This window comes from Panthera pardus, unplaced genomic scaffold, assembly GCF_024362965.1.
Source record: "Panthera pardus isolate Hobbes unplaced genomic scaffold, ASM2436296v1 HiC_scaffold_24, whole genome shotgun sequence".
NCBI classification, from domain to species: Eukaryota; Metazoa; Chordata; class Mammalia; order Carnivora; family Felidae; genus Panthera; species Panthera pardus.
This window is the reverse complement of record NW_026526810.1, coordinates 106,724,616-106,748,219: the sequence shown is the minus strand read 5'-3', so window position 1 is coordinate 106,748,219 and position 23,604 is coordinate 106,724,616. Positions and strand designations below refer to the sequence as shown.

Genomic DNA, 23,604 nt, shown 5'->3' with positions numbered 1-23,604 from the left:
ATCAGGCGTGACTATCTCTTGCTCACAGAACCCATCTCAGGGTAACTATCGGAAGTGAAGACTTCTGAGGGTCCTGCCTGGATTTCCTCTGGAATTTGGGGTAAAGATATATGCCAACAGATGAAAAAGAGGGCACCAGAGAGGCCAGATGTTCCATCACTTGGCACCTAAGACCTGAGAACGAGGCAGAGCATGGAAACAAACTTCTGCGTGCTCTAGGCCTGTCCTTTACTAGAGATTCTGCTAGAGGGAAACTGTGTTCTCTCCTCCCCTGAGCCGCGTGTAGTGGGAGGGGCAGGAGCTGGCCTAGAGGCAAACAACCTTTCCCTGGTGGTGAGGAGGTAGGCCTGGTGAGGGCTGGGAGCTGCTGGCTGAGGCATGTGAGCTAGATGGCCACGTCCGTGTCTCCAGCACTGGCTCCTTGGGTGGTCAGAAGACTTAGGAAAGGCTTACATAGGCTATGGCAAAGGACTGGACTTCCAGGGCCTCCTACAGGTTGATGAGGGAAACTGAGGCACCGAGATGGAATTTGCCTAACGCATTCTTTCATTCAGCAAAGATTGAACTGGAGCACCTATGGTGTTCTAGGCCCTGTGTGGGGGAAGGAAGAGGGATGAAACCACAGAGTGAGAATAGGAAATAACATGGGGACAAAGAAGCACAATAGAGAACGCTATAATATATGATATATATTAGAGAGACAACCACAAATGGTGTCTATGGGAATTCAGTGACAAAGGCGTGCATAAATTAGACTGCTGTTGGGACCGGCAATGCAACTGAGATCTCTGACCTATGGAGCCAGAAACCCAAGAAACCATGGTGAGTTCCCTCCCTCCTTTTAGCCTTCTGCAAATACTACTGTCCTTAGTTCTCTTAGGAAGAGCCAGTAAGGAACCCGTGACCATTAGGGTGTAAGGTTAGAGATTTGGGACACGCTGAAGGAAATCCCCAGAACTCCGGGCTGGGAGGTCCACAGAGCTTTTACTTTCCAGAATCTTGCAGATGCTGCTTTTTTTGTGTTTCCTCATGGGGACTTGCACGGCCAATGAATGACACATAGTAGGGTAAGAAAAAGAAACTGCTGAGCATCTAGGTGGCCTGGTGCATGTCAGGCACTGGGCTGGTACTCTACATTGTTTATGTCACCCCACGTGGCAGTCCAACTCGTTTCTATTCTCTCAGCCTGTCAGTAAGTATCTGATGGATTCTTGGATGATGAATTCTAGAGGCGGAAGCCCATTGTTTGGTCACAGCTAGTCCAGAAGGTTTGGGAGGAATAGGGCTCTCCTGTGGGTCTCCTAGAATTCTGCCTGGCACAGAGTAGGTGCCCAATAAGTACTCCCAGAACTCATAGACATGATTTCTTCTTTCCAAGGAAATTGGGTCATCTACTCCAGACCTAGGTCCTTTCAATAGCAAAGCACTTATGGCTTTCTGGGTGACTCATTACCGACTAGATTGGGGCAGAAACAGTTGTCTGCAGTGCTGGTGGTGGATTCGGCTAGTCTCAGAGCCTGTTGCTGCTGAGTCAGGAGATCTCCCATCCAGGGAAAGGCCTGACTGGTGCCTGAAGGGACATCAATGCTGTCTGCCCTGCCATGACTTGAGCAAACTTCTTGAGCCTCAGTTCGTGGCCACTGGCCATGGCAGTGAATGGCAAGAATGGCAAGAATTCTGCCCTCGATCTCCGTTCCTTTGTCATCGCACCTAGAGAAATGCAGAGAATGAATGGAAAAGGGGCAAAAGAGGCCGAGCCTCTGGAAAGAGAGGAGTCAGGACTGCTTCCCAGATAAATCTTCCAATTTTCCTTCATGATCTTACCTCACTCCATTTTGGCTGCCCACATGACCCCAGGGGTTTTGTTTTGTTTTTAAAGAGCTGTTTGGAGGGCACCTGGGTGACTTAGTCGGTTAAGCGTCCAACTTTTGATTTTGGCTCAGGTCATGATCTCACGGTTGGTGAGTTTGAGCCCCGAGTCGGGCTCAGCTGACAGCACGGAGCCTGCTTGGGATTCTCTCTCTCCCTTTGCCCCTCCCCTGCTCCCTCTCTCTCTCTCTCCCATTCTCTCTCTCTCTCTCTCTCTCTCTCTCTCAAAAAAAAAAAAATCTGTTTTTTTTCTTAAACTTTGAATTGAAAAGTCACATGAAATGGCCATGGCTTCCCACCAAAACAAGTCCAAAACAAAACAGCTCCCACTAGGGGCTGAATAGCCTCCGGAAAAAATTATTCATGGAATATTTATTAAGCATCTACTGTCTATTCTAAGAGGGACATGACCACTCTTGCATCTTTATTCTCCAGCACGGTGCAGGGCATAGAGCAATTGCTTGCTAAATATTTGTTGAATGAATTAAATTTGGTGAAATCGATACAATACACATGCCATTGTCTCCTTATCTCAAGGAGCTAATACATTAAGAATCAACTGCTATTAATGACAGCAAGAATGGAAGTTTTTTATTCAAAAGGTTGACAAGCCTATGGCAAGATTAAACCCATAAAAAGAGACCACTCTTCACCCACCATAATGGCTAAAATGAAAACAAAAATTGACAATAGCTTGTAGTCAGAGGATGTGGAATGACTGAATTCCTCGGACCTTGCTGCTGGAAATTCAACTGTTACCGTCAATTTGAAAAAGTGTTTTGGCAATAGCTACTAAAATGAAATATAGACCCACCCTATGACCCAATCCCTTCGTAGGTGTATACCCAAGAGAATGAATGCATATGGTCACCAAAAACACACATAGAAATGTTCATGGCAGCTTACGTATGGTAGCTCCAAACTATAAACGAGGCAAGTGCCCGTCAACAAGAGAGTGGATACATTACTTGGGATATACTTATGCAGTGAAATACTACACAGCAAAACCAGAACAAAACAAAAACAAATGAGCTATGGATACAATACACAACACACACACAAATCTCATAGACATGAAATCGTGTGAAAAATCCAGAAACCGAAGCATACACGCTGTATGATTCCATGTATATGAAGTGCAAAAACAAGTGAGGACAATCACTGGCAGTAGGAAGTCAGAATAATGGCTTCCTACGTGGATCAGGGGTATAGATTGGGAAGGGGCATGAGAAAACCTGAGGTGCTGAGAATGTTTTATCTCGAGCTGGGTAGTAGTTTCATGGGTGTAGACCCAGGAGACATTTCACTGAGCTGTGTGCTGAAGATGAGCACCCTTGGGGAATGCATTTTACTGTACATTATACCCTGACTGAAGGAAAAGAATGGATGTTAGAAACATGCATATACCTTAGTATCTGTAAAAAAAATCAGCATGTTTAGTAATTCTGTTTTCTCTGTGGGAGATGGTGTTATATGGAACTAGTATCACAGTGTGATGGCCACCAGTGAGTCCTGGATGGAAAGATCGGTCAATTCCACACCTTCAGTCCATCCTGCGGGGCCTCTTCCCTATTGAGAAGACCAAGATCATCAGTTATTGCTTCAACCCACTCCCATACCCTCTTGAGATTCACTTCTGGACACCCTCGCCCATCCTCGTCCCCCATCCCCCTACTCAGAGCACCAGGGCCTTTTCCTCTTTTTTTTTTTTTTTAAAGATTTTATTTAAAAAAATTGTAATGTGTATTCATTTTTGAGAGAGAGAGAGAGAGGGAGGGAGAGAGAGAGAGAGAATGAGCAGGGGAGGGGCAGAGAGAGAGGGAGACACAGAATCTGAAGCAGGCTCCAGGCTCCGAGCCATCAGCACAGAGCCCAACGCGGGGCTCAAACTCACAAACTGCGAGATCATGACCTGAGCTGAAGTCGGGCGCTTAACCAACTGAGCCACCCAGGTGCCCCAAGATTTTAGTTTTAAGTAATCTCTCCTCCCAATGTGGGGCTTGAGCTCATAACCCCAAGATCAAGAGTCATATGGTCTACTGACTGAGCCAGACAGGCACACCCCCTTTGCCCTTTTTATGGGCCCATCTTTTCAGCCTGCACCCTTGAACCCACACGGTCTTGTCTCCTCAAAACTGTGCCACCTCTCACCTTTCACTTGCTTGCCTTTTCAGTTCTTTCCTCTCAACGGAATCCTTCCTCAAGTTTCTCCTATTCAAAGAAAAAAATTCCTCCTTTGGACCCCCGTCTGGGACTTCTATATTCACTGTTGTCCTTTATTCCTGGCTAGTGTCTCTTTAAAGTCACAGCTTTGGCCACATTATTGAAATTCCACAGGCAAAGGACACCAGTGAATTTTCAATGATCACATGCAAAGAATACTTCATTAAGCCTTATTTTCCTGATATATCTGATGTTGCTGACTCCCCTCACTTTGAAACTTCACACCTTTGACTTTTATGACACAGAGTGGGCCAGGCTCTCTGTGTTCCTGCTGACCCCTTCCTCTGTCTCCATCAGGGGACCTTGTTCTTTATACTTCCTTCTAAGTGCTGCTTCTCCTGGTTCAGCTGTGGTCCCTTCCCAGTCCCGCTTAGGCATTCGTTATTCTTCATGGGTGGTCACATGGGATCAATACCACCTGTACACAGATGACTCTCAGATCTGTTTCCTCTGAGGTCAGGGCCATGCGGTCACCTGCTTGCCGGACCACCGAATCTGAACATTCTCCGACCCCTTCAAGCTCTGTGCGTTCAATCCGGGATTCCATTCCCAAATCTGAAATTCTTTGTCAGTTGGTCGTACTGCCACCATTCACCAGATCATCCAAACTAGAAACCAATAATTAAGGCAGGGGTTCTCAACCCTAGCACTGTTGATATTTTGGGCTGGATCATTCTTTGTTGTGGGGAGACTGTCCTGTCCTGCTTGTTAACAGATGTTTAGCTTCTGTCCACTGCATGCCAGTAGGGACCCGCCAGGTGTGACAACTAGACAGTGTCTCCAGATATTGCCAAATATCCCCTGGGAAGGAGGGTGTCAAACTATCCTAGGGCTGAGAAACACTGGGGCCAAAGCATGGGTTTAGGTGTCACATGTATGTGTGTTACGTGTATATGGGGCTAGTTAGCTACCTCACTGAGCTTTGGTTGGTTTTCTCTGTAAGGCAGAGACAGCCCTCATCTCATAGTAGAACTTACCTAAGATAATATAGATAAATTGCATGGTCTATTCCATATGGGACATTGGTCGAGAGCAGCAAAGACTCCTCTGTTCTCACACTGAAACTCTGAGGCTGCTCAGTTTTATTTTCTAGGTATTTCTTGTCTATCCACTCTTCTCCATTTGCAAGAGACTGAAGTTCATGTCCCGCCCAAATTCACATGTTGAAATCCTGCCCCCACCCCCCAGAGCGACCGTATTAGGAGGATGAGTGGGTGTCATGAGGGCAGAGCTCCTACCACCACATGAGGACACAGAAGATGGCTGTCTAGGAGCCGGGATGTGGGCTCTCACCACACCGAATCTGACCTTGGACTTCCCAGCCTCCAGAACCCTGAGAAATAAACGTTCCTGTCGAAGCCACCCAGTCTATGGGATTCTGTTACAGCGGCCCAAATGGACTAAGGGGCCATGCCTACCCGGATTATTGCAATTGCTTTGCACTTGGTTCTCAAAGCTTCTGTACAGCCTCATTCCCCTCAGATCCACACTTCACACAGTGTACCAGGCCTACGTGGTCTGGCCGCTGCCCATCTCCACAGCCCCATCTCTTGCCCCTCCTGGCCTTGGATTTCTAGTCTAGCCGCAGTGAAATGTTAGGCATTCCTTTTATACCCTGCAGTTTCCTGCCCCCATGTACTAACTCACACCGCTCCTTCTGCCTGGAATAACCTCCCACACTCTTCATCTGGCTGACTCTTGTTTTCAAGGCTCACTTGAATTTCACCTACTCCAAAAAGTTCCACCTGGAGCCTCCCTTCCCCTGCTGGACTCAGTGGTCAGAGCTGTCTCCTTGCAGTATATTTTTGTTTCTGTATCTGTCTCGGCTGGGCTGCATGGGGAAGGAATTGTGTCTTTTTCATCTGTATATACATAACATCTAGCACATCCCCTGACACACAGACGGTGCTCAGCAAATATTTATTGAGTGAATGGATGGCTACAGCACGATATTACCCTCTATGTTAGGTTTAGAGCCATAGTTCAGAAATGGTTATAAAATAGTCTATAAATCTACCCTCTCTGGCTCCGAGGCAGTGCTTCCTCAGCCAGGGGCTGGTGGCAGGCACAGTGCTGGCCGCTGACCGGTAACACTTGCAGAAACGTGAGGTTGACTAATGGTACAGGGAGTGACAGCACAACAGACAGCGGCTTACAGCAGCATCAGCTAGCTGTTCTGAGAGTCGGAGGCACTTCACCTTTTCCCTCTGTGGCCTTTCACGTATCCTAATTCATGGCCCTACCTGGCAATGCACTCTTCTAAGTCCTTCACTCCCCTCTGGGGTGACACGCTGGAGTTCCTGAGTTGGCTCAGCTAATCCTCAGGGCACCAATATAAAAGCCCCACCATGCCCATGACCTGTCGGAGGCCGGCTTGCTCCTACTGTTCTTCGGTCTGGGATCCCTCAGAGGAACCCACCAGGTCAGGGCTGCCGCTTCCCAGTATCTGTCACAGCAGGGGCAGTGTGTTTAGGCCCTCCTTACTAGGCCTGGGGAAGGAAGCCCAGGCAGGCACCAAGAAGTGAGAGGTGTTTAGCCAATCCCGCCCTCTTTCCTCCACCAATAACAATAAGGCTTTGTTTATCAGGCCTAAGGTTACAGGTCAGTGTGTGGAGTCCTGAAAACCTGCTAAATCCCTTTTCGAACCCAACTCTTTGAGCCTCGGTCTCCCCATTTGTCAGGTGTGTGTGTTGGGGGCGGGGCGTGGAGTGGGTAAACCACTCAGGGCCCTCCGTCCCAGTTTTCAGGGTGCTGCCCAGGTGTATACGAGGGTAGATCCGGCCCGTCCGCCCGCGGGGACCGACAGCGGATCCCAGAAAGTTGGGGGACCTAGGCGCTGCCCGGGAAGCCCCTAGGCAGAGCGGTCCCCTGAGACCGAGGTCGGGCCAGAAAGGAGCCGGTGGCGAGGCGGGAAAGCTCTGAGGCTCCCGAGTGCCATTCAGTGGCAAGATACGGGCTCTCTCTCGTAGGGCAGGGGTCTGCCCGGTCGCGACGGGCGGGGCCGGACGGAGGCGGGAGGGATGGTCAAGAAATTCCCGGGAAATTCCTTTCCATTCCAGCATTCCCTGCCCCCTTTCCTTGGGTGCTGACCTCTCCGGACCCCGGGAAGGAGAAATGAAACGCTTTCCGGGTTTCCTCGCGTCCCTTCTCCAGCCGCGGGCCGCCTGGGGTTTGGAGCGCGTCGGGGGAGCAGTAAGGCCGGCGCGCCGGAGTTCGCCGCCTTCCCGCGGGCGGGGAGCGTGTCCAGTCCCAGGCGGCGACTGGGGCTCCGGGGCGCGCTGCCGCTCGGTCCCACAGCTCGGGGAGGCGTCCCCCGGCTTCGGTCCCGTTCGGCTTAAGCCGGTGTCACATGAGCGGCGGGGGAGTGGGAACCCGGGGAGTGGGCGGGGGCGTGCGCGCCGGGAGGGGGCCGCCCAGTCCACCTATATGCGCCGCGGCCCGGCTGACGGATGCCAGGAATTCCCAATGAAAGGCGATGGGGGGAAGTTTGGGCAACTCGGCCTGGCCAATGGAGAACCTCGGGAGGGCTCTGCCGCTTCCCCCCGCCCCCGCCCGCCTCTGCTCCCGCAGCGCGAGTGTGTCCGCCTCGCTCACTGTGCGTGGAGATTAGGTCCCAGGCAGGCAGTCCGCGAGCTCCAGCAGCCGGCCGCCGCCACCGCCGCCAGCAGCAGCTACCGCGAGCAGCGCCGCGGCGGAACCGGGCGCAGGGGAGCGAGCCCGGCCCCGCCAGCCCAGCCCAGTCCGGCCCGACTCCCTCCCCACGCCGGGGCAGGAGCAGCAGCCGCCACCGCCGCCCCGAGAGAAGGTGGAGGAAGAAATCCAGCTTGTAGCACGCGCGCACCATCATGGACCATTATGATTCCCAGCAAACCAACGACTACATGCAGCCCGAAGAGGACTGGGATCGAGACCTGCTCCTGGACCCGGCCTGGGAGAAGCAGCAGAGAAAGGTCAGCAGCAGCCCCAGCACGCCGTGGCACCCCGGCCCGGCCCGCTCCGCTAGCCGCGCTCCCGGCTCGGAACGGATTCCAGGCTCGCACGAGCGGGGGCGGGGGATGCGCGGCCGCCGCGAGGTGGGGTGTTGGGTTACAGGCGCGGGCGGAAGCGGGAGAGCCCCTTTCCCAGAGCCCGCGAACGTTGGAGCCCGAGCGCGGGGAGGTGGGGCCGCCGGCGGGCAGGTCGCCTTGGGGTCCGCGATTCAGGCCACCCGGCTGCAGCCGCACCGTCCCCGCGTGGGCAGGGGGTGGAGGGCGGTGCTTGGGAGGCTGGGGCTGAGCCGTGGCGCGGTGGCTGCTTGCTCCGGATCGATTTTCCCTTCCCTTCCCCGCCCCCTGGCCGCCTCTCCATCTGGCGTGCGGTGGCAGCGCGCTTCCTGGGCCACCCTGGGCTCCGTACCTGCAGGAGGCGAGCTGCACGCGACTCTGCACCTCCCAACCCCAGCCCGCAGGCCGAGGGGAAAGCGGGCGCCGCAGGGGTTGGCAGCCGCCTCCGGGTCTGCCTGGAGGTGGACCTGCTGGAGTGGGTTGGGGCTGAGGAAACTGGGGGGGCATAAGCGGGTTCTCCAGCTGGCCCTGTGGGGGCGGGGTCAGGACGACCAACCGTTTTATTGCTTAACTCAGCTGCCGGCGGAGATGGGGGTTTTGCGTCTGCGTCCTGCCAGTCCGACCCCCGCTTATTCTCGGGAGAAGGCGAATTTGGGCAACTTGATCTGAGTTGAAGGGCTCCAGGGCAAGAGGTTGTTTACTGAGATATTTGGGGTCAGTCAATGGGGAACCCCTGCTCAGCCACCTTCCCCAAGAGTCCCAGACGAGGTGTGCCGGGTGCGCACCCTCCACAGGGGCTGGGCTCAGAGCTGGCGATGGGACCTGGGCACAGTGGCCGGCGGCAGGAAGAGGTCAGAAACCACTCTTGTGGGGAGGGGGAGGAGGGTGCCCCAACCCTGCCTCTGCTTCCTGCCCGCGCTGTGAGCTCTTGCCCCAGGCGGCCACGTACCCTGAACACCCTCCTCTCCCCCCCTCCCCCGCTGTCCGCTCCCATCCGGTCCCTCCTCATTTCATACCCCCCCCCCCCCCCCCCGGAGATCTGGGAATGGGGGGGACAGGATGGCGCGTCCCTTTGGATAGTGCGGTTAGGGCTGGGCTTGAGGGAGAACGCTCATGTCCAAAAATGGTAACATTCATTCCCTTTTTTAAACTTAAAAGGGGGGGAGTTTAGGGAGCCGACTGAAGTTTTTTTTTTTTCAGCCAAAGGCATCCTGTATTAGCTCACTCAGGAATCCTAAGCCCTGAATCGGCGCCCTTTTTACTCACTTCATCAGACAAGCAGAGGTAATTTAAAACACACGCACAAAGGGCTTCCTCAAAGCCCTGCGACCTGAGACCCAGGCCGAGGCTTCTGCTGGGCCCAACCCTATAGGGCAACGGTAGAAGGTCCCCGGCTTCCAGCTGACTTATTTACAGTATGGCAGTTGCTTAAACACCCCTCCCCCTCTTCCTGTTGTCCCCCCAGGGGGAGCTGCGGAGAGGCTGTGACAGCCCCCACTCTGGGGGCTTATTTCCTGGGGCATTCGGGCTGTTGGTGGAGGCTGAGAAATGGAGTGGTAATTTGGAGATTATCAAGAGGCCAAGGCAGGGGGCCCTTTTTAAATTTCAGGGTGAGGCCTTCATGAGACTAGATTTTAAATTGGACAGGGGGGGAGGGATTAGGGGGGTGGATGTCTTGGGATCTTCCATGGGAATAGAAGAGACATTCCTGTTTACTGAGCACCTACTGTATGCCTAGATGCGGCAGGAGTGACAGGACTGTGGGATGAAGTTCCTGGGGGGCAGAAATTCCCGTCTCCTCAGCGTTGCCACTGGACCTGTTCACAGTATTCCGTGGTATCGAATGAATGAATACATTAGATATAGTTGGGGAGGAAAATTGTATTGTTTCTATTTGTCTGTGTGTATGTATACACATATAGACTCACAAACCCCTGATCAGGGTGGTGGGGGTGTGCACCAGGCCTCTGGGTAGCCAGGTGGGATCAGGGTCATCTGGGAAATGTGGTTATCTGGAGGGCAGACTCAACAGTTGTAAGAGCTGGCTCTGGCTGATGTGAGCCTGGCACACCTGAGGTTGAGGAAATGAGGGGCAGAGGGAGAAGCGACCAGCCCCGAGGCCCAAATGGTGCATGATGGGACTGGAATGCAGCCATGTCAGGGGCAGGAAGCTTCCCCTCACTTGTCCCTTGGTGGCGAGGAAGGCAGGAAAGCTGGGCTTGGCATCCAGAGCCTACAAGGATCTCTGGACCAAGGGGAGTCAACCCGTGCTTCGGTGGGTTGATGGGGTGGGGGCCGGGGGGGCGTGGCACAAGCTCCAGGCCTCACTTTGAAAATCCAAGGTTTTTTTTTTTTTGGCCTGCCATTAATTCTGTTACCTTGCATGGGCCTCGGTGAACTTGTCTGAAAATTTCACCTCGTTTTCAGCGGGGTGGTAGGTATATAAGGAAGTGGTATTAGGTGTGGGGGATCGGATCTGAAGTAACTGGCTGCTTTTCACAGCCTCCCTGCTGATCGTGGGAGGTCAGAGTTGAGTGGGATCAGAGCAGACGGGTAGACAGAGGAGGCTGACCATTGCAGATGGAGGCAGCAGAGTGAGTGTATGTGGGTGGGTGGGTGGGAGGACCCAGTGCGGTAGGATAGGAAGGCCTCTGGGTGGGAGGCAGAAGGCCCTGTTTTTAGCCCTGGTGTGTTCACAACAAGAGAGACTTTGGTCCAGTCGTTTCACTTCTCTGAGCTTTTATTAGACTATTCAACACATAACTTTTGAGCAGCTATTCTGTCAGGCCTAGTTCCAAGGGCTGAGGATAGAGCGCTGAATGGTACAGACAGGTGCTTCCGATCTGTTTCCTCCTCGGTAAACGGGCCACATTCCCGTCCTGCCCTGCCCTGCCCTGCCCTGCCCTGCCAATCCCCAGGGCTCTTACGGGCATCAGATTAAGTGATGTGGTAGGAAGCACTTCCTTGGTGAATGGTTAGGCCTGATGCAGATGCAGGTAGAAGTCTGTGCAGGCAGGAGGCATGACTCAAAGACCTGCATTGGTTGGCCGTGGCTTGTCCCTTCTTCAAAGAATGCTTTCTTGCAGCGTTCCTTGGGCTTGACTCCCTGCCTCCAGACATAAAATGCAGTGGATTAGGGAGTTTGCTGGCTTTCACAATCTTCCTGACCTTTGAGGCTGAGCTCTAAAGCCACCTTTTAGAAGGTAGCAGGTCTGAACGCCCGTCTTTTCGAGATGACCGTAGCCCCCAGTTTTTTCCCTCACCCACAACCTCATGTGAGGCCTGCTGGATGCCAGGCAAGCTGGAAAGAGCATGGACTTTGAGTAGCATCCTGGCTCCACACTTTCAGGCTTGTGACCTTGGGCAAGTTACTGTAACCTCTCAGCCTCCGATTCCTTATTCATAAAAAGGAGCTAATACCCCCACCTGCTGGGTTGATGAAGATTTGTAAAATGGCAGCTTTTGGTTGTTAAATTTTATTTTCTCTCTTAAATCTTGGAGGCTCTGGTTTAATGTGGATTTCCACAGGTGCCAGTCCTATTTTTTTTTTTTTTTAACATACGTAACTTAATCAATATTTGTTGAGCTAATGGTGTTGAAACAGAGAGGCATTCACCTGGCAGGTAAATGAAGGTGGTTGTAAATAGTTCCAGCTCTGGAGTCTGTACCCACATCATTCCAGGTCACAGGAATATGTACCACCTTGTTTTTTGGTTTTTTTTTTTAAATGTTTTTTCAATGTTTATTATGTTTGAGAGCGAGAGAATAAGCAGGGGCAGAATGAGAGGGAGACACAGAATTGGAAGCAGGTTCCAGGCTCTGAGCTGTAAGCACAGAGCGCAACGCAGGGCTCGAACTCACAGACCGCGAAATCGTGACCTGAGCTGAAGTCGGCCGCCAAACCGACTGAGCCACCCAGGTGGCCCTGTACCACCTTGTTTGTACTCACTGCTGGTCTGCAGGACCATCACAGGAGCTAGCTGATGAAGGTGGAGGCCTGCAGAGAGGGGAGGCCTGTTTTGGAGGGGTTTACATGGGGAGGAACAGGACATCCACCTGCCTTGGAGGTTAGGACTGCAAAAACCAAACTGATGCCTGGTGGAAGTAAAATGTCCAGGAGGAGAGAATTGGCTCTTGTTCCCATCCTCCTACCCCTCACTCTTGTGCTCTCCTGCCTGCTTCACTCCGTGCCTGTGGCCATGGGCCCAGCGCTCAGCCTGTCCTGTTTTCTGCTGAATCCCTAGTGCCTCCTGCGGGGTTAGGCCTGTAGGGGGTCAAGAAATAACACTGAATAAATAATTGGCATCAACCTGGGGCTGTATCTAGACATGCTCTGGGCACACTGGGTTCAAATCTCAGCCCCTCCACTGACTACCTATGTGATCCTCGGGGGATCACTTACCTGCTCTGTGCCTGATGATGCCAATGGGGAAATGAGTCTAATAATCGCTCCTGCCTGATTTAGTTGAGTGGAGGTTTAAACCAAGTAATGTGTGTAGGGAATTTAATACAGCACCTGACAGCGCGTGCTCAATAAAAATGCATGTTAACTATTTTGAGGAGCCAGAGTTTCTGTGGCCTTTACCCTGTATTCTTTGAGATAAGGTGTAGTATATAAACCCATCTTAGAAGGAGCCCACTCCTAGTTGGCTAGGAGTGTATGGAGTTGTGTTCTCCTTGACCTCGGACCCTGACGTCATCTCTGGCTCATTCGGTGTCACTTGACCTTTCTGATTGCTCAGTCCCTTCACTATAGAATGGTGTAGAATCCCTTGCTTACCCTTTGCCTACATTTTGGGTATCCAGGAGAAACAAATGAATGTGACGTGCTCAAAAGCTTTGTAAGTTGGTCACAGTACAGGTAAAATGACCTCAAAGTATGAGTGTCTTCTAAAGGAGACAGCCTGAGGGCCCCTGGGTGGCTCAGTCGGTTAAGCGACTGACTCTTGATTTCAGCTCAGGTGATGATCTCACGTTTCATGAGTTTGAGCCCGGAGTTGGGCTCTGTGCTGACAGCGTGGGGCCTGCTTGGGGTTCTCTCTCTCCCTCTCTCTGCCCCTCCCCGGCTCACGCTTGCTGTCTCTCTCAAAATAAATAGGTAAACTTAAAAAATACACTAAACTAAAATAAAGGAAATACACTAAACTAAACTAAAATAAAGCCTAGAGTGTCTTCAGGCCCTACAGTCAAATAGCCGAGGGCATTCTTTAGGCCCTGCCCAAACCTCCCGGTAGCCTACCAGCCCTGCTTTGCCCCAGGGAGCTGTCTCTGGCTGCCACCCAGCCTACCCTGGGACAGATGTGAGAAGGCCTGGAGCTTCCTGAGAACCAGCTTGTCCAGTTTTGAGGAATGATGAGATCTCCAGGAGCCGTTGGTCACTGAAGATGGGCTTGTAGGAGTGACAGGCTAGCAGGCTCCTGCAAGGTCCCTGGTCACCAGCCTTTTCAAACGAAAAAGGAGCAAACTTGTTTCCTGAAGCTCATTTCTTGAGAAGGGGCTGCTAAGGCTGTGCTCTGTGGAGTGGGGGTGGGGTGGGAGGAGGCCTGGGCCCCTGGGCCCTTCCTTGTGGGGCGGTTTTAAGTGTGAAGAGGTCAAACCAAAGGGGTGTCTTGTAGTTTGTGGTTGGGATTTGGGTCTCCCCTTTCCTTCTCCAGGAAGGCCTGGGGCTGGGCGCCTGGCCAGTGGCCACAAACCGTAAGCCTGGCTTGAGGACTTGTCACACAAGACCTGGTGCCTCTTGTGGGTCTGGAACCAGGGCGGGGCGGCCCAAGTCTGAGACTTGAGATCTGCTGCTGGGTGTCTCTGGAGAAGAGCCGATGTCTCTGCTCGTCTACCTTCTAGTCCCTTCTTTGTGTGAGAACATCAGTAATTTCTCTTGGTAGACTCAGTCAGTGAGCATTGGTTGAATCCCTGTTGGGTATCCGATGCTCCACCCACCTGGGGTCGTGGAAAACCCATGGTTTAGATGGAGAGGGAACTGGAAAGGTAGAAATCACACCGGGCAGTGCCACAAATGGCCAGAGATGTGGTGTTGGTCTCTGTGGGGCAGGATTCGAAGGTGCTGCTGGGAAGCCTCCCCTTTCCCTGACATCTGGGCTGTGTGCGCGTGCGTGTGCATGCGTGCATTCGTGTGTGCATGTGTGTGTGTGTGTGTGTGTGTGTGTGTGTGTGTGTGTAAAGGAGGGTAGGGCAGTAGGAGAAAGGAGAAGGCTGGAAGGGCAGACCAGAGGGCAATGATGTGTAAGCTGCTGCAGGCTAGGGAACACCCCCTCCCATTGTTCTCATCCTTTGTCCTTCTTTCCCGGTCAGCTTTGTCCCTCCCAGAGCTGAACTCTCACCTTTCTGAGAGGCCAGTCTGTTTGTACAGCTCGAGAGCCCCACACCTGTGCAGGTGTTGTTGGGACTGTCCCAGCCAGTTAACCCCACCTGAGCTGCCCCAACGTGTAACCTACCCAAGCTTTTTCTAGGATGGGGTGTGCAGCCAAGGGGCTGTGGTCTCAGGGCACCTTCCCCACCAGCCCTACTTTTCTCCCCTTTGTGTTTGCTCCTTGGGCACACAGCTCTGCAAGGGCCCAGGGAGCTGGGCTCAGTTACTCACCAATGACCCTGGAGAGGTCCTGGAGCCCACCAGCTGGTTTAGACAGTTTAGTCTGTAGCTCCCCAAAGGGGTCATGGCTGGGTTCCTTAGTCCTGGCCACTCTGGGTCAGCCCGATTGGACTCCTTTTTTTTTTTCTTAAAGATTTTATTTTCAAATAATCTCTGTACCCAATGTGGGGCTTGAACTCACAACCCTGAGATTAAGAGTCATATGCTCCACTGACTGAGCCAGCCAGGCGTCCCCTGATTGGACTCCTGATTCAGCCCAGGGTTTTGTCTCACTGCTGAGGCACCGGTGTCCTGCTAAGCACCACTACCTGCCCAAACCTGGCCCTGATGGAGGCTCAGGGGACCTTGGGAGTGGTGGGGGCAGGAGACCCAGCAAACCAGGGCTCAGAGTCACCCTGGAAGCCCACCTTCCTTCCTTTTTTTTTTTTAAATAGATTTTTTAAAAGTAATCTCTATACCCAGCATGGGGTTCGAACTCACAACCCTGAGATCAAGAGTTGCATGTTCCACCAGCTGAGCCAGCCACCTTCCTCTGAACCATCAAGTTTTCTCACTGGGTCCCAGGTTAGGCATCAAGCCCCAGCTCCCAGAAGCCTTCCTTCTCAGTGGGTAGGGGGTACATTTACAGAGAGGGCTAGTTAGATGCTGTCTTTCTTCTCTGCCTTGCCTAGCCCCTGCTCCCGTGTCCTGGCTGGGGATTGTCTGGCAGATTCTCAACACAGTGGGCCCCTTAGGTCTGGTGTAGTGATGCCCAGAGCCACCTAGGCGATAGTCACGACTCCAGCCTGCCCACTCTGGGTGCCCCATTCAGCCCTCCCAGACAAATAAGCAAAACTGATGGCAGTCCCCAATAGCCTGGGTATGGTCATCTTCCCGGGGACCGGAGCTGGGAGCAGAGCTGTACTTAAAAAAAAAAAAAAAATTCTTTTTCTCATGATCTCCATAGTGGCTCACCTTTTCTGAGCACAGGCTAAGTATCGGGCACTGCGTCAGGGACTCTGTGTTGTGTTAGCACGTCTAGTCCTGTGAGGTGGGCACTTTATCCACATTTTACGGATGAGGGAGCTGGCTCAGAGCAGCTGCGTAACTTCCAAGATCACAGAGCCCATGAGAGGTGGGCAGTGTGGCTCCGGCATTTCCCTCCTCACCGCTTTGCTGCTTATAAAAGAGAGAGATGCTTGCGTGTCTGGAACACTGACCGGAGAAGACATATACAAAAAACAAAACCCAGTGATGAAAACATTCTGGAATTAGATAGTGGTGATGGTGGCACAGCCTTGTGAATACACTAAAAACTATATACTAAGTAAACTAAAACTTCCTCTAAATATGTATACACTAAAATATATGTAAATATAATCTAAATGTATCTAAATATACTAAAACCCACTCAAACGGATGACTTTTATGGTATAATTCAATCTTAATTTAAAAAGCCTCAGAAAATGCTAAGTAATACAGAGAAGAAAATGACAATTACCCATCCTCCCACCTCTGAAGCTAAGGGACCTCACGGGAGCTTCTGGTGCTCTCTGCCTCCTTGTCCCTCTTCCTCATTCGTGTCTGTCCACCTGTTCTCTCCTGCTGACCGTTTACTCTAAGGTCGGGGATCCAGGTTCATGGTGTGTGAGTGGGAGAGCCGCCGAAGAGGTAACTAATCAAGAGGGCAGCTTTCATAAAAAGCTTGATGTGACCCTGTGCTTGGAGACTGCTTAAGAATGGATCACAGATAAGCCCAGGCAAGTAGAAGGCTGGGGTGGGGAAGGAGGGGGTGGCTTTCCTCATTTCCCCCAGGTAGAGTCCCCACTGCACCTGCACCTATAGACCCTTTTGGTCTGGGAGTGTTTCTCACCTTCTGCCATTCCCAGGGTTAATGGGGTCCACGTGGGGCAGCTTTCCCCAGTCCCGAAAAGTGGGGGGGGGGGGGCGCGGTCCTCCCCCAGGAGGCAGCTGCACTGTGCTCAGGGTTGCCTAGCAATAGTGGGAAGAGGTGACTTAGCCCACTACAGAGGCGGGAAGAGAATTAAAAGCAGCTGGGGATGGAAATCTGGAGTAGGTGCAGAGGATGCTGTTACCCTGGAAACTGCCTGCTTGGTCCTTGGCTGTAGCGGGCTACTTTTGGGCTGGTGTCTGCTCTTTATTGAGAGGTTTTGGGGTCCTGTCCAGGCCTGTCATCTCTCACAATGGGGGGGGGGCATAGAGAAGCCCTTGCTGCACATGGCTTGTATGGTAGATGTGTTCTGTCGATGGGCCCCATTTAACATTCACAACAGCCTTGTAAGGGATGTGGGATGCTCATACCTGATAGACGAAAATCCTGAGCTTGGAGACATAACATGCTCAATGACTGCAGAGCAAGAAGGGCCTGGGAATGAAGGTACCCTCGGTCCTTAAGGGGAGCCTTACGTTTTGGTTTAAAGCATTGCTTGGGGCGCCTGGGTGGCTCAGTCGGTTGAGCAGCCGACTTCAGCTCAGGTCATGATCTCGTGGTCTGTGAGTTCGAGCCCCGCGGCAGGCTCTGTGCTGACAGCTCAGAGCCTGGAGCCTGCTTCGGATTCTATGTCTCCCTCTCTCTCTACCCCTCCCCCACTCATGCTCTGTCTCTCTCTGTCTCAAAAATAATAAAAACATTAAAAAAAATTAAAGCATTTCCCAAACCCATGATAGGAGATAATGTAAACACTGTCCACCTCCCAGAAAGGAAAGAGAAGGTGAGAGAAGGACGACTAGAAAGGAGAGTTAACTGTTTTGTACCAACCAACCAGTATTTGGTAAGAATGTTCCCCAAATAATAATAGTTCATACTGTTTGAGGGTTGCATGGTTTGGATTACCTCCATTCGTCAACCCTTTGAGGAAGGTACTGTTACTTTCCTTTTTGCAGACAGGGAAACTGAGACTCAGTGAGGTCAAGTGTCTTGCCCAAGATCAAACAGCTAGTAAGCCAGGTTATGCATGAACCCAGGCACACTGACCTTGGAACTCGACCCTTCACTAGAAACGGACAAACCTTTTGCTATTCCCTAGTTTATGTTTTGAGGGACAAGGCTTATATAAATGAAATCGTAAGGAACGATTAAAGGTGCTATATAATCAAGTACTCATTACATGATTCATGATGTTTTAAAAATAAACTCCACCCCCAATGTGGGGCTCAAACTCACGACCCTAAGAACAAGAGTCATGCGCTGTACCCACTGAGCCAGGCAGGCGCCCCATGATTCATGATTTTTAATATTTATGCTTTCACACGTGGTTTTCTCTTCGTTAATCACGATGAGCAAACTTGTCAGGCCTTCTCCCCATTTTGTAGACAGGGCAAATAAGGCTCAGAAAGGTTCAGTGACTTTACCAGGGTCTCCCCTGCAACCTGAAAGGAGGGGTAGAGCTGGTTTTGAATCCAGGTCTTTGACTGGAGGGTCTGTAGTCTAAGCCAGGTGAGCAGGACCTTTCTGAAGTTACTTTTCTCGGTTGAAAAGGTAGGGGAGCGTTCTAGTTGTATTTCTACCCATCTAAAGAATAACTGACGGGAATACACTCAGGTCCCCTGAACCTGGAGGGCCCTAGGTGTCCCTGGTGGCCCCTGTAAGAGCTGACTCCAGCTTTTGGGGACTGGCTTCCCTGCTTTCAGATTCAACCATGTCCCTCCTCTGTTCCTTCAGCCTCACCTGTTCATCTTCCCTTTGTTTGGTCACCAGGGGAACAACAGGCTTTGAACCAGGTAGCTGAGGTGTTTGTTTTGCTTTTGAAAGCTTGTGCACATGGAACGTGAAGTTGGAGGTTCTTGTTTAAGCCTTGAGGCTGGTAAAAAGTTGGTGAGGGAGAGTTGGTGAGGCTTAGGTTGTTGGGAGTGAGCCGTTCTGGCTTTTCCGCGCTGTGGACCAGGCCACAGGATGGCACGGAGGGTAGGGCAGTGTCCTTCCTGGCCCCCCCCCCCGTGTTGAACCTTTCGTCTCAGGGTCTAAATCAGAGGCCCCGGGGGGTTCAGCTGATGGTGGAAAATCGATCCTTGGGGGAAGGGAGCTTTTGACAAGCTGCCTCCTCTCTACCTTGTTTTTCCTGTTTCTTCATGGTTGATACTGTGGGGTTGTTCAGAGCCCAGTCACAGGCCTGTGATTTGAGGCCAGGCCGGGGCTTGCAGGGGAGCATTTTTATGGGCCCAAAGATTTATTTTTTAAAAGCCATCTGTAAAGCTGATTATAAACGGATGGGAACAGAATGGAGTGATGCTGAGCTCTATTTTCAGATCCTCTGTAGGTGAACCGACAGGAGGTGGGGGGGCACGTCAAGGTGGGTGGCCTGCTTCAGGCAGGTCTCCTCATGGAACTTGGCTTTGCATCTTGGAGGACAGGCCGCAAGCCTTGTGCTCGGGTGGGTGGGGGCTTGTTCCAGCCAGACTCTCTTTTCTCCTTATGTCCAGCGTGGGAATGGCCACACAGCCTGTGGCTTGGGAACGGACAGAAGTGGGGCTTTTACTTCTAAGTGCCAACACCAGGAAGTAGGGTCCCCGCCTGCCCCCCAGTGCAGCGTCTGCAGGGGGGTGCAACTTTATGGAGGTTCTGTGGTCCCGACAGCAGTGTCTGTCCGGCTGTGTGAGCACGGCTGTGCGTGTCGGTGTGAGTGCAGGCACACGTGTGTGCCTCTTTGGCTCTGAGAAGCCCCCCTGTTGATTTTGGCCACTGATTTGACTTTGGCAGAGGAGTGGCTCCCTTTCAAACGCCGCAGACATCCTCCAGATAATACATAATGGCACTTTCCAGTAGAGCTCCCCATTTTTCGGAAAGGCCTTTCTTTCCAGGAACCCGAAGTGCTTTTCCAGGCTTGGCTCTGGGAACCAGGAGGAGGCGGCTCATGAATCCTGCATTCCCGGAGCAGGGGAAGCGGGGCCAGACCCCCGGTTTCCTGCCCTTTATCCTGGATCCTGGCTGGGACTGTTGGGAGGTAGCTTTGCCTGCATGAAGCCCGGAGGCCTCTTTTTAATTTAGATGTTTCCCCAAACTTTCGTCTCAGGTGAAAGCCACTTTGTTGTTGTGGTTGTTGTTTGTCTTAAGCTATAGTTAATTGAGAGGTTCATTCTATAATTAACTTTCAAAAAATTAAGGAGTGCCACTCTGGGGTTTCAGTTCAGTGGGCCTGTCTGGAGCTCCTCTACTAGGGGTGGTTGGCACAAGCATTAAGGCCACAGCGGGCGCAGGGGGGTCAGGCTCGGGACCGGCCCCTGATTACCTTTTCATGGAAGCCCCTGGCTCGGAAGGCCCCAGCTTAGGCCCAGGCCCAGGCCCAGGCCCAGGGAATGCGGAGCTGAGCACCCACCCCCAGCACGTGCCAGCCCAGTTCTGTGCCGTGGGCCACGCACACTCTAAGTGTTTCCCAGATATTAATTCATTTAGTCTTTGCAACACCTTATGCGATGGCTTAGCTGGAGGTAACGAAATTTAGAAAGGTTTGCAAAGGCTCAGTTGGTTACAGCTGTTTTTCTAGGTTTTCTGCTTTGGAGGCCAGTTCACAAAGGCCTTATAGGCAGAGGTAGGGTTCTGGTGTTCCTGTCCCCAATGCTGTTCCCTTCCTCACTGGAATTAACCGCTGTCCCGCATTTGGTGTTTTCTTTCCTCAGCGTTGGTTTATACAGCTCCTGCCTGTGTAGGTGTCTGTATCTTTGTGCCTGTTGAAAACTACATAAATGGGGGCGCCTGGGTGGCTCAGTCGGTTGAGCATCCGACTTCGGCTTAGGTCATGATCTCGCGGTCTGTGAGTTCGAGCCCCGCGTCGGGCTCTGTGCTGACAGCTTGGAGCCTGCTTCGGATTCTGTGTCTCCTTCTCTTTCTGCCCCTCCCCAGCTCATTCTCTCTCTCTCTCTCTCTCTCTCTCTCTCTCTCTCTCTCCCCCTCCCCCTCTCCCCCTCAAAAATAAATAAACATTAAAAATTAAAAAAAAAAACCCAACTACATAAATGGTGTCATACCCAACGTAGCAGCGTGCTCACATGCTGTTCTTTCTGCTCACACCGTTCCTGTGGCCTGGAGCTGTGGAGGTTGGCCTGGCTCCGCCCTGTTTTGTGGATGAGACAACGGTTGAGGCCCAGAGGGGCTGGGGGACTTGAGGGACTTGTCCGAGTTGCACAGTGGCTTACAGATGGCAGGTGGGACCGGAGGCTGCAGGCGGCTCTCTGTGTTATACCTGCTGCCATGAGCCCCCTCGGGGTTCGGAGACTCCCTGGTATTTGAGGAGGGAGGGCAGAAGCAGCCAGCCTCAGTTTCTTCTTTTCTTTCTTCCCACATGTGTTTTTGGCACCTGGCTCCCATTTCCTGGGTGGGGGGTGGGGGGGACCTACACCCTTGCCCGCTGCCCTCTTCCTGGGGCTCCAACAGTCAGCTTCTTAGGGGCTCACTGCTTTGCCAGTTTTTCTCCTCCCAGGATAGCAGTTGTGCTTTTATTGCTTCTTGATGAAGCAAATCTGTAATGACAGAAAGCTACTGTGAATTTGGGAATGCTTCTAAATGAGTTTGCATTTTATGTCTCACAGTGGTATCTTGCAACATTTGGAAGTCAGTCGTTCTCTGCACATAGAGTTTTGGAAGAGGCAGAGGTGGGGAGCCACAGCTGAGCCCTTCTTGGCCGGGGCCGGGGGGCAGCCAGTGGGATTCCAGTTATGTCTCCCTGTCCATGCCTGGTTTCCTGGCTCTGGCCTTTTCTTCCTTCTCTGCTGGCTTTTGGCCACTCAGCCCTTGCCTCGCTCACTTAGCGCCTGGGTAGAGGATGGGCAGGAGGGAGCTGGAAAGGACAGGCGAGTTGGCAGCCTCTTGGCAGTCCTCATCAGAGTCGCTTTGGGCATTGTTGTGAAACTCTTGGCCCTGAGGACATTTGGAGGGTTCTCAGGGGATATCACCGATCTATGAATGACTTGGGGCTCCTTGGATGATTGGAGGTGGGTCTGGGGGTCTCGTGGGAGCCCCCCTAGTAGGGGGCTTCTGGAAGGCTATGCCACCGGGATCCAGACACATTCAGGCCACCTCATCTCAGAGCCTTGAAGCCTAGAAGGGTGGTTCTCAAACTTGACCGTGCATCAGAATCACCCAGAAGACTGCTTAAAATACAGATGCTGGACCCCATCCTCAGGGTTTATATAGGTCTGGGGTGGGGCCTGAGAATTTGTATTTTTAACAAGTGTGAGGGCACTGCAAAGCTACTCGCAAAGAAGATAGATACAGGCAAGGGAAAGCATTGGGGCTACTTTTGCAATCTGCCCTAGAGGTCTTTATGTAGATGGTGACTTTGCTGGTATTTAGTACCTCGTGCCTCCTCCCTCTTCCCCCCCTCCCAAATAAGGGGAAGTTGCATTCTTTCTCTGTGGGGGGCAGGGGGGCCTGGACCTGGGGTGGGAGATGTGCTCCTGTACCCTGCGAGGGCGACTCCTCAGGAGCCTCCTGCTGGCACACAGTAGGTGCTCACCAAATATTAGATATGCTGAGCGGTGACCGTGGGTGCCTTAGAGGGGGTGGGGCAGCCACAGTCCAGCCGGAAATGTCTGGCGGATGCTGAGGTGTTGGGTGGCGATAGTCCAAGGCACCAAGGGCCGCTTTGGTGATGGGGCTGAATTGAGGTCCCAGAGGGAGCCCAGGCTGGCTTCGCGGGCTCAGAAGTGTGCCCCGGAGTCCAGAGGAGGCCGGGGAAGCTGGTCTTATGCTTGAGCTGGGGTCCGAGCTCAGGATGACCTCAGCCCTGCCATGCTGCTCGACACCCCCTCCCAGGTGTCTGACCGAAGCAGGGTGGCCGGGAGCCAGCGCACCCACCCCCCTCCCCGGCTCCCTGGCAGGCAGTCCAGCTGTGTGTTTTCTTCTTTTGGCCAGCGGCCCACTTCAGATTCCTCTCCTGAGGTACTGGCCATGCTGACACGTCCTTCTGTTCCCTGCCCTTGTTGGATTTGGCTACGGCCCCTACTTCAGAAAATCTTAGGGAGTTTCTGGTCCTCTTATGTGGGCTTGGGGGCCTCAAAGGAAATAAAACCTTCCAGCCCCAGCACTGAGGGTTCTCTCTTCGGCGGTGGACGTCAGCAGCCTGCTGTCTTTAGCCACAGCAGCCGGGGGGGCATGGAACCAGACAGAACCTTCAGACCCCCCCAGCTCCCCAGCATGTGGGGCCCAGCAGGACCCTGGTCCACCTGCCTCCTGCTCCCTTCCTGTTGGGACCCTGGTGGGTGGCATTTAGGAAAGGACTAGATATGGAAAAACTGTCCTCTTTGAACTGTCAGTCCAGAGAGCTGCCTGGGAGGACCCTGTTCTGTCCCTTCGGAACAAGGACAGCAGTTGTGCCTCAGGTACCAGGGCCACAGGAGACCCGAGGTCTGGTTTTAGAGCTGCTTATGGCTGCTGTGTGATGCTGGATAAGCCACACCTGATCCTTACCTATAAAATGAGAGGACTGGGTTGAGGGGAGTGCGGTGTTGGAAATGCCTTGCCTGGATTAGCACATGGAGATGATCTCTAAGGTCTGGGGCCAACGCCAGCTTTCTCTGTTTCTGTCCCCTTGATGGGGTTTGCTCGGTAGAGCCAAGGGCTTCTGGAGGTGATCTTGAGGTTGATTCCTGGGCTTCCCAGCCTGGCCCTGAAACTAACTATTCTGCTCATACACGGACTCTTATCTTTAGGAGTCTTCTGTGTCCTCAGCTGTCAGGAATTTGTTCCTACCCTCTAGGGAGGGCGTGGGTGGGGCCCGGTGAATGAGCTTCCCTTACGGGATCCGGTGGTGCTCTGTGTCTTGGGATCTGCATGCACTCACTTATTCTGGAAATGCCTGCTTAGGGTGTGGCCATGTGGGAAGCCAGGTGCCTGTGGAGGGTAGGCAGCCTTATTTGGGATTGGTGAAG

The 23,604-nt window shown here is 52.7% G+C and overlaps 1 protein-coding gene and 1 long non-coding RNA gene across 8 annotated transcripts in view; one reads left to right on the top strand and one right to left on the bottom strand.

Moving 5' to 3' along the window:
* Nucleotides 1-659: 659 nt before the first annotated feature.
* On the bottom strand, nt 660-8,596 carry LOC128773025 (uncharacterized). 5 transcript variants are annotated; one of them, XR_008417248.1, is made up of 4 exons: nt 8,488-8,590; nt 4,021-4,080; nt 3,277-3,438; nt 660-1,710 (listed from the first exon to the last, which is right to left on the bottom strand). It is a non-coding gene; the product is annotated as an uncharacterized LOC128773025 (long non-coding RNA). The 5 variants fall into 5 exon arrangements; XR_008417247.1 differs by lacking the exon at nt 8,488-8,590 and adding an exon at nt 7,183-7,515; XR_008417246.1 differs by lacking the exon at nt 4,021-4,080 and having other exon boundaries at nt 8,488-8,596.
* ACTN1 (actinin alpha 1) overlaps nt 7,699-23,604 on the top strand; it is a 100,185-nt gene continuing 84,279 nt past the window's right edge. Inside the window, exon 1 of one of the 3 annotated variants that reach the window (XM_019451437.2) lies at nt 7,699-8,042. In XM_019451437.2, coding sequence (XP_019306982.1) covers nt 7,938-8,042 — 105 coding nt within the window. In that variant the 5' untranslated portion in view covers nt 7,699-7,937. The remainder of the gene's footprint in view (nt 8,043-23,604) is intronic. The other 2 variants (XM_019451434.2, XM_019451436.2) reach the window with 2 other exon arrangements.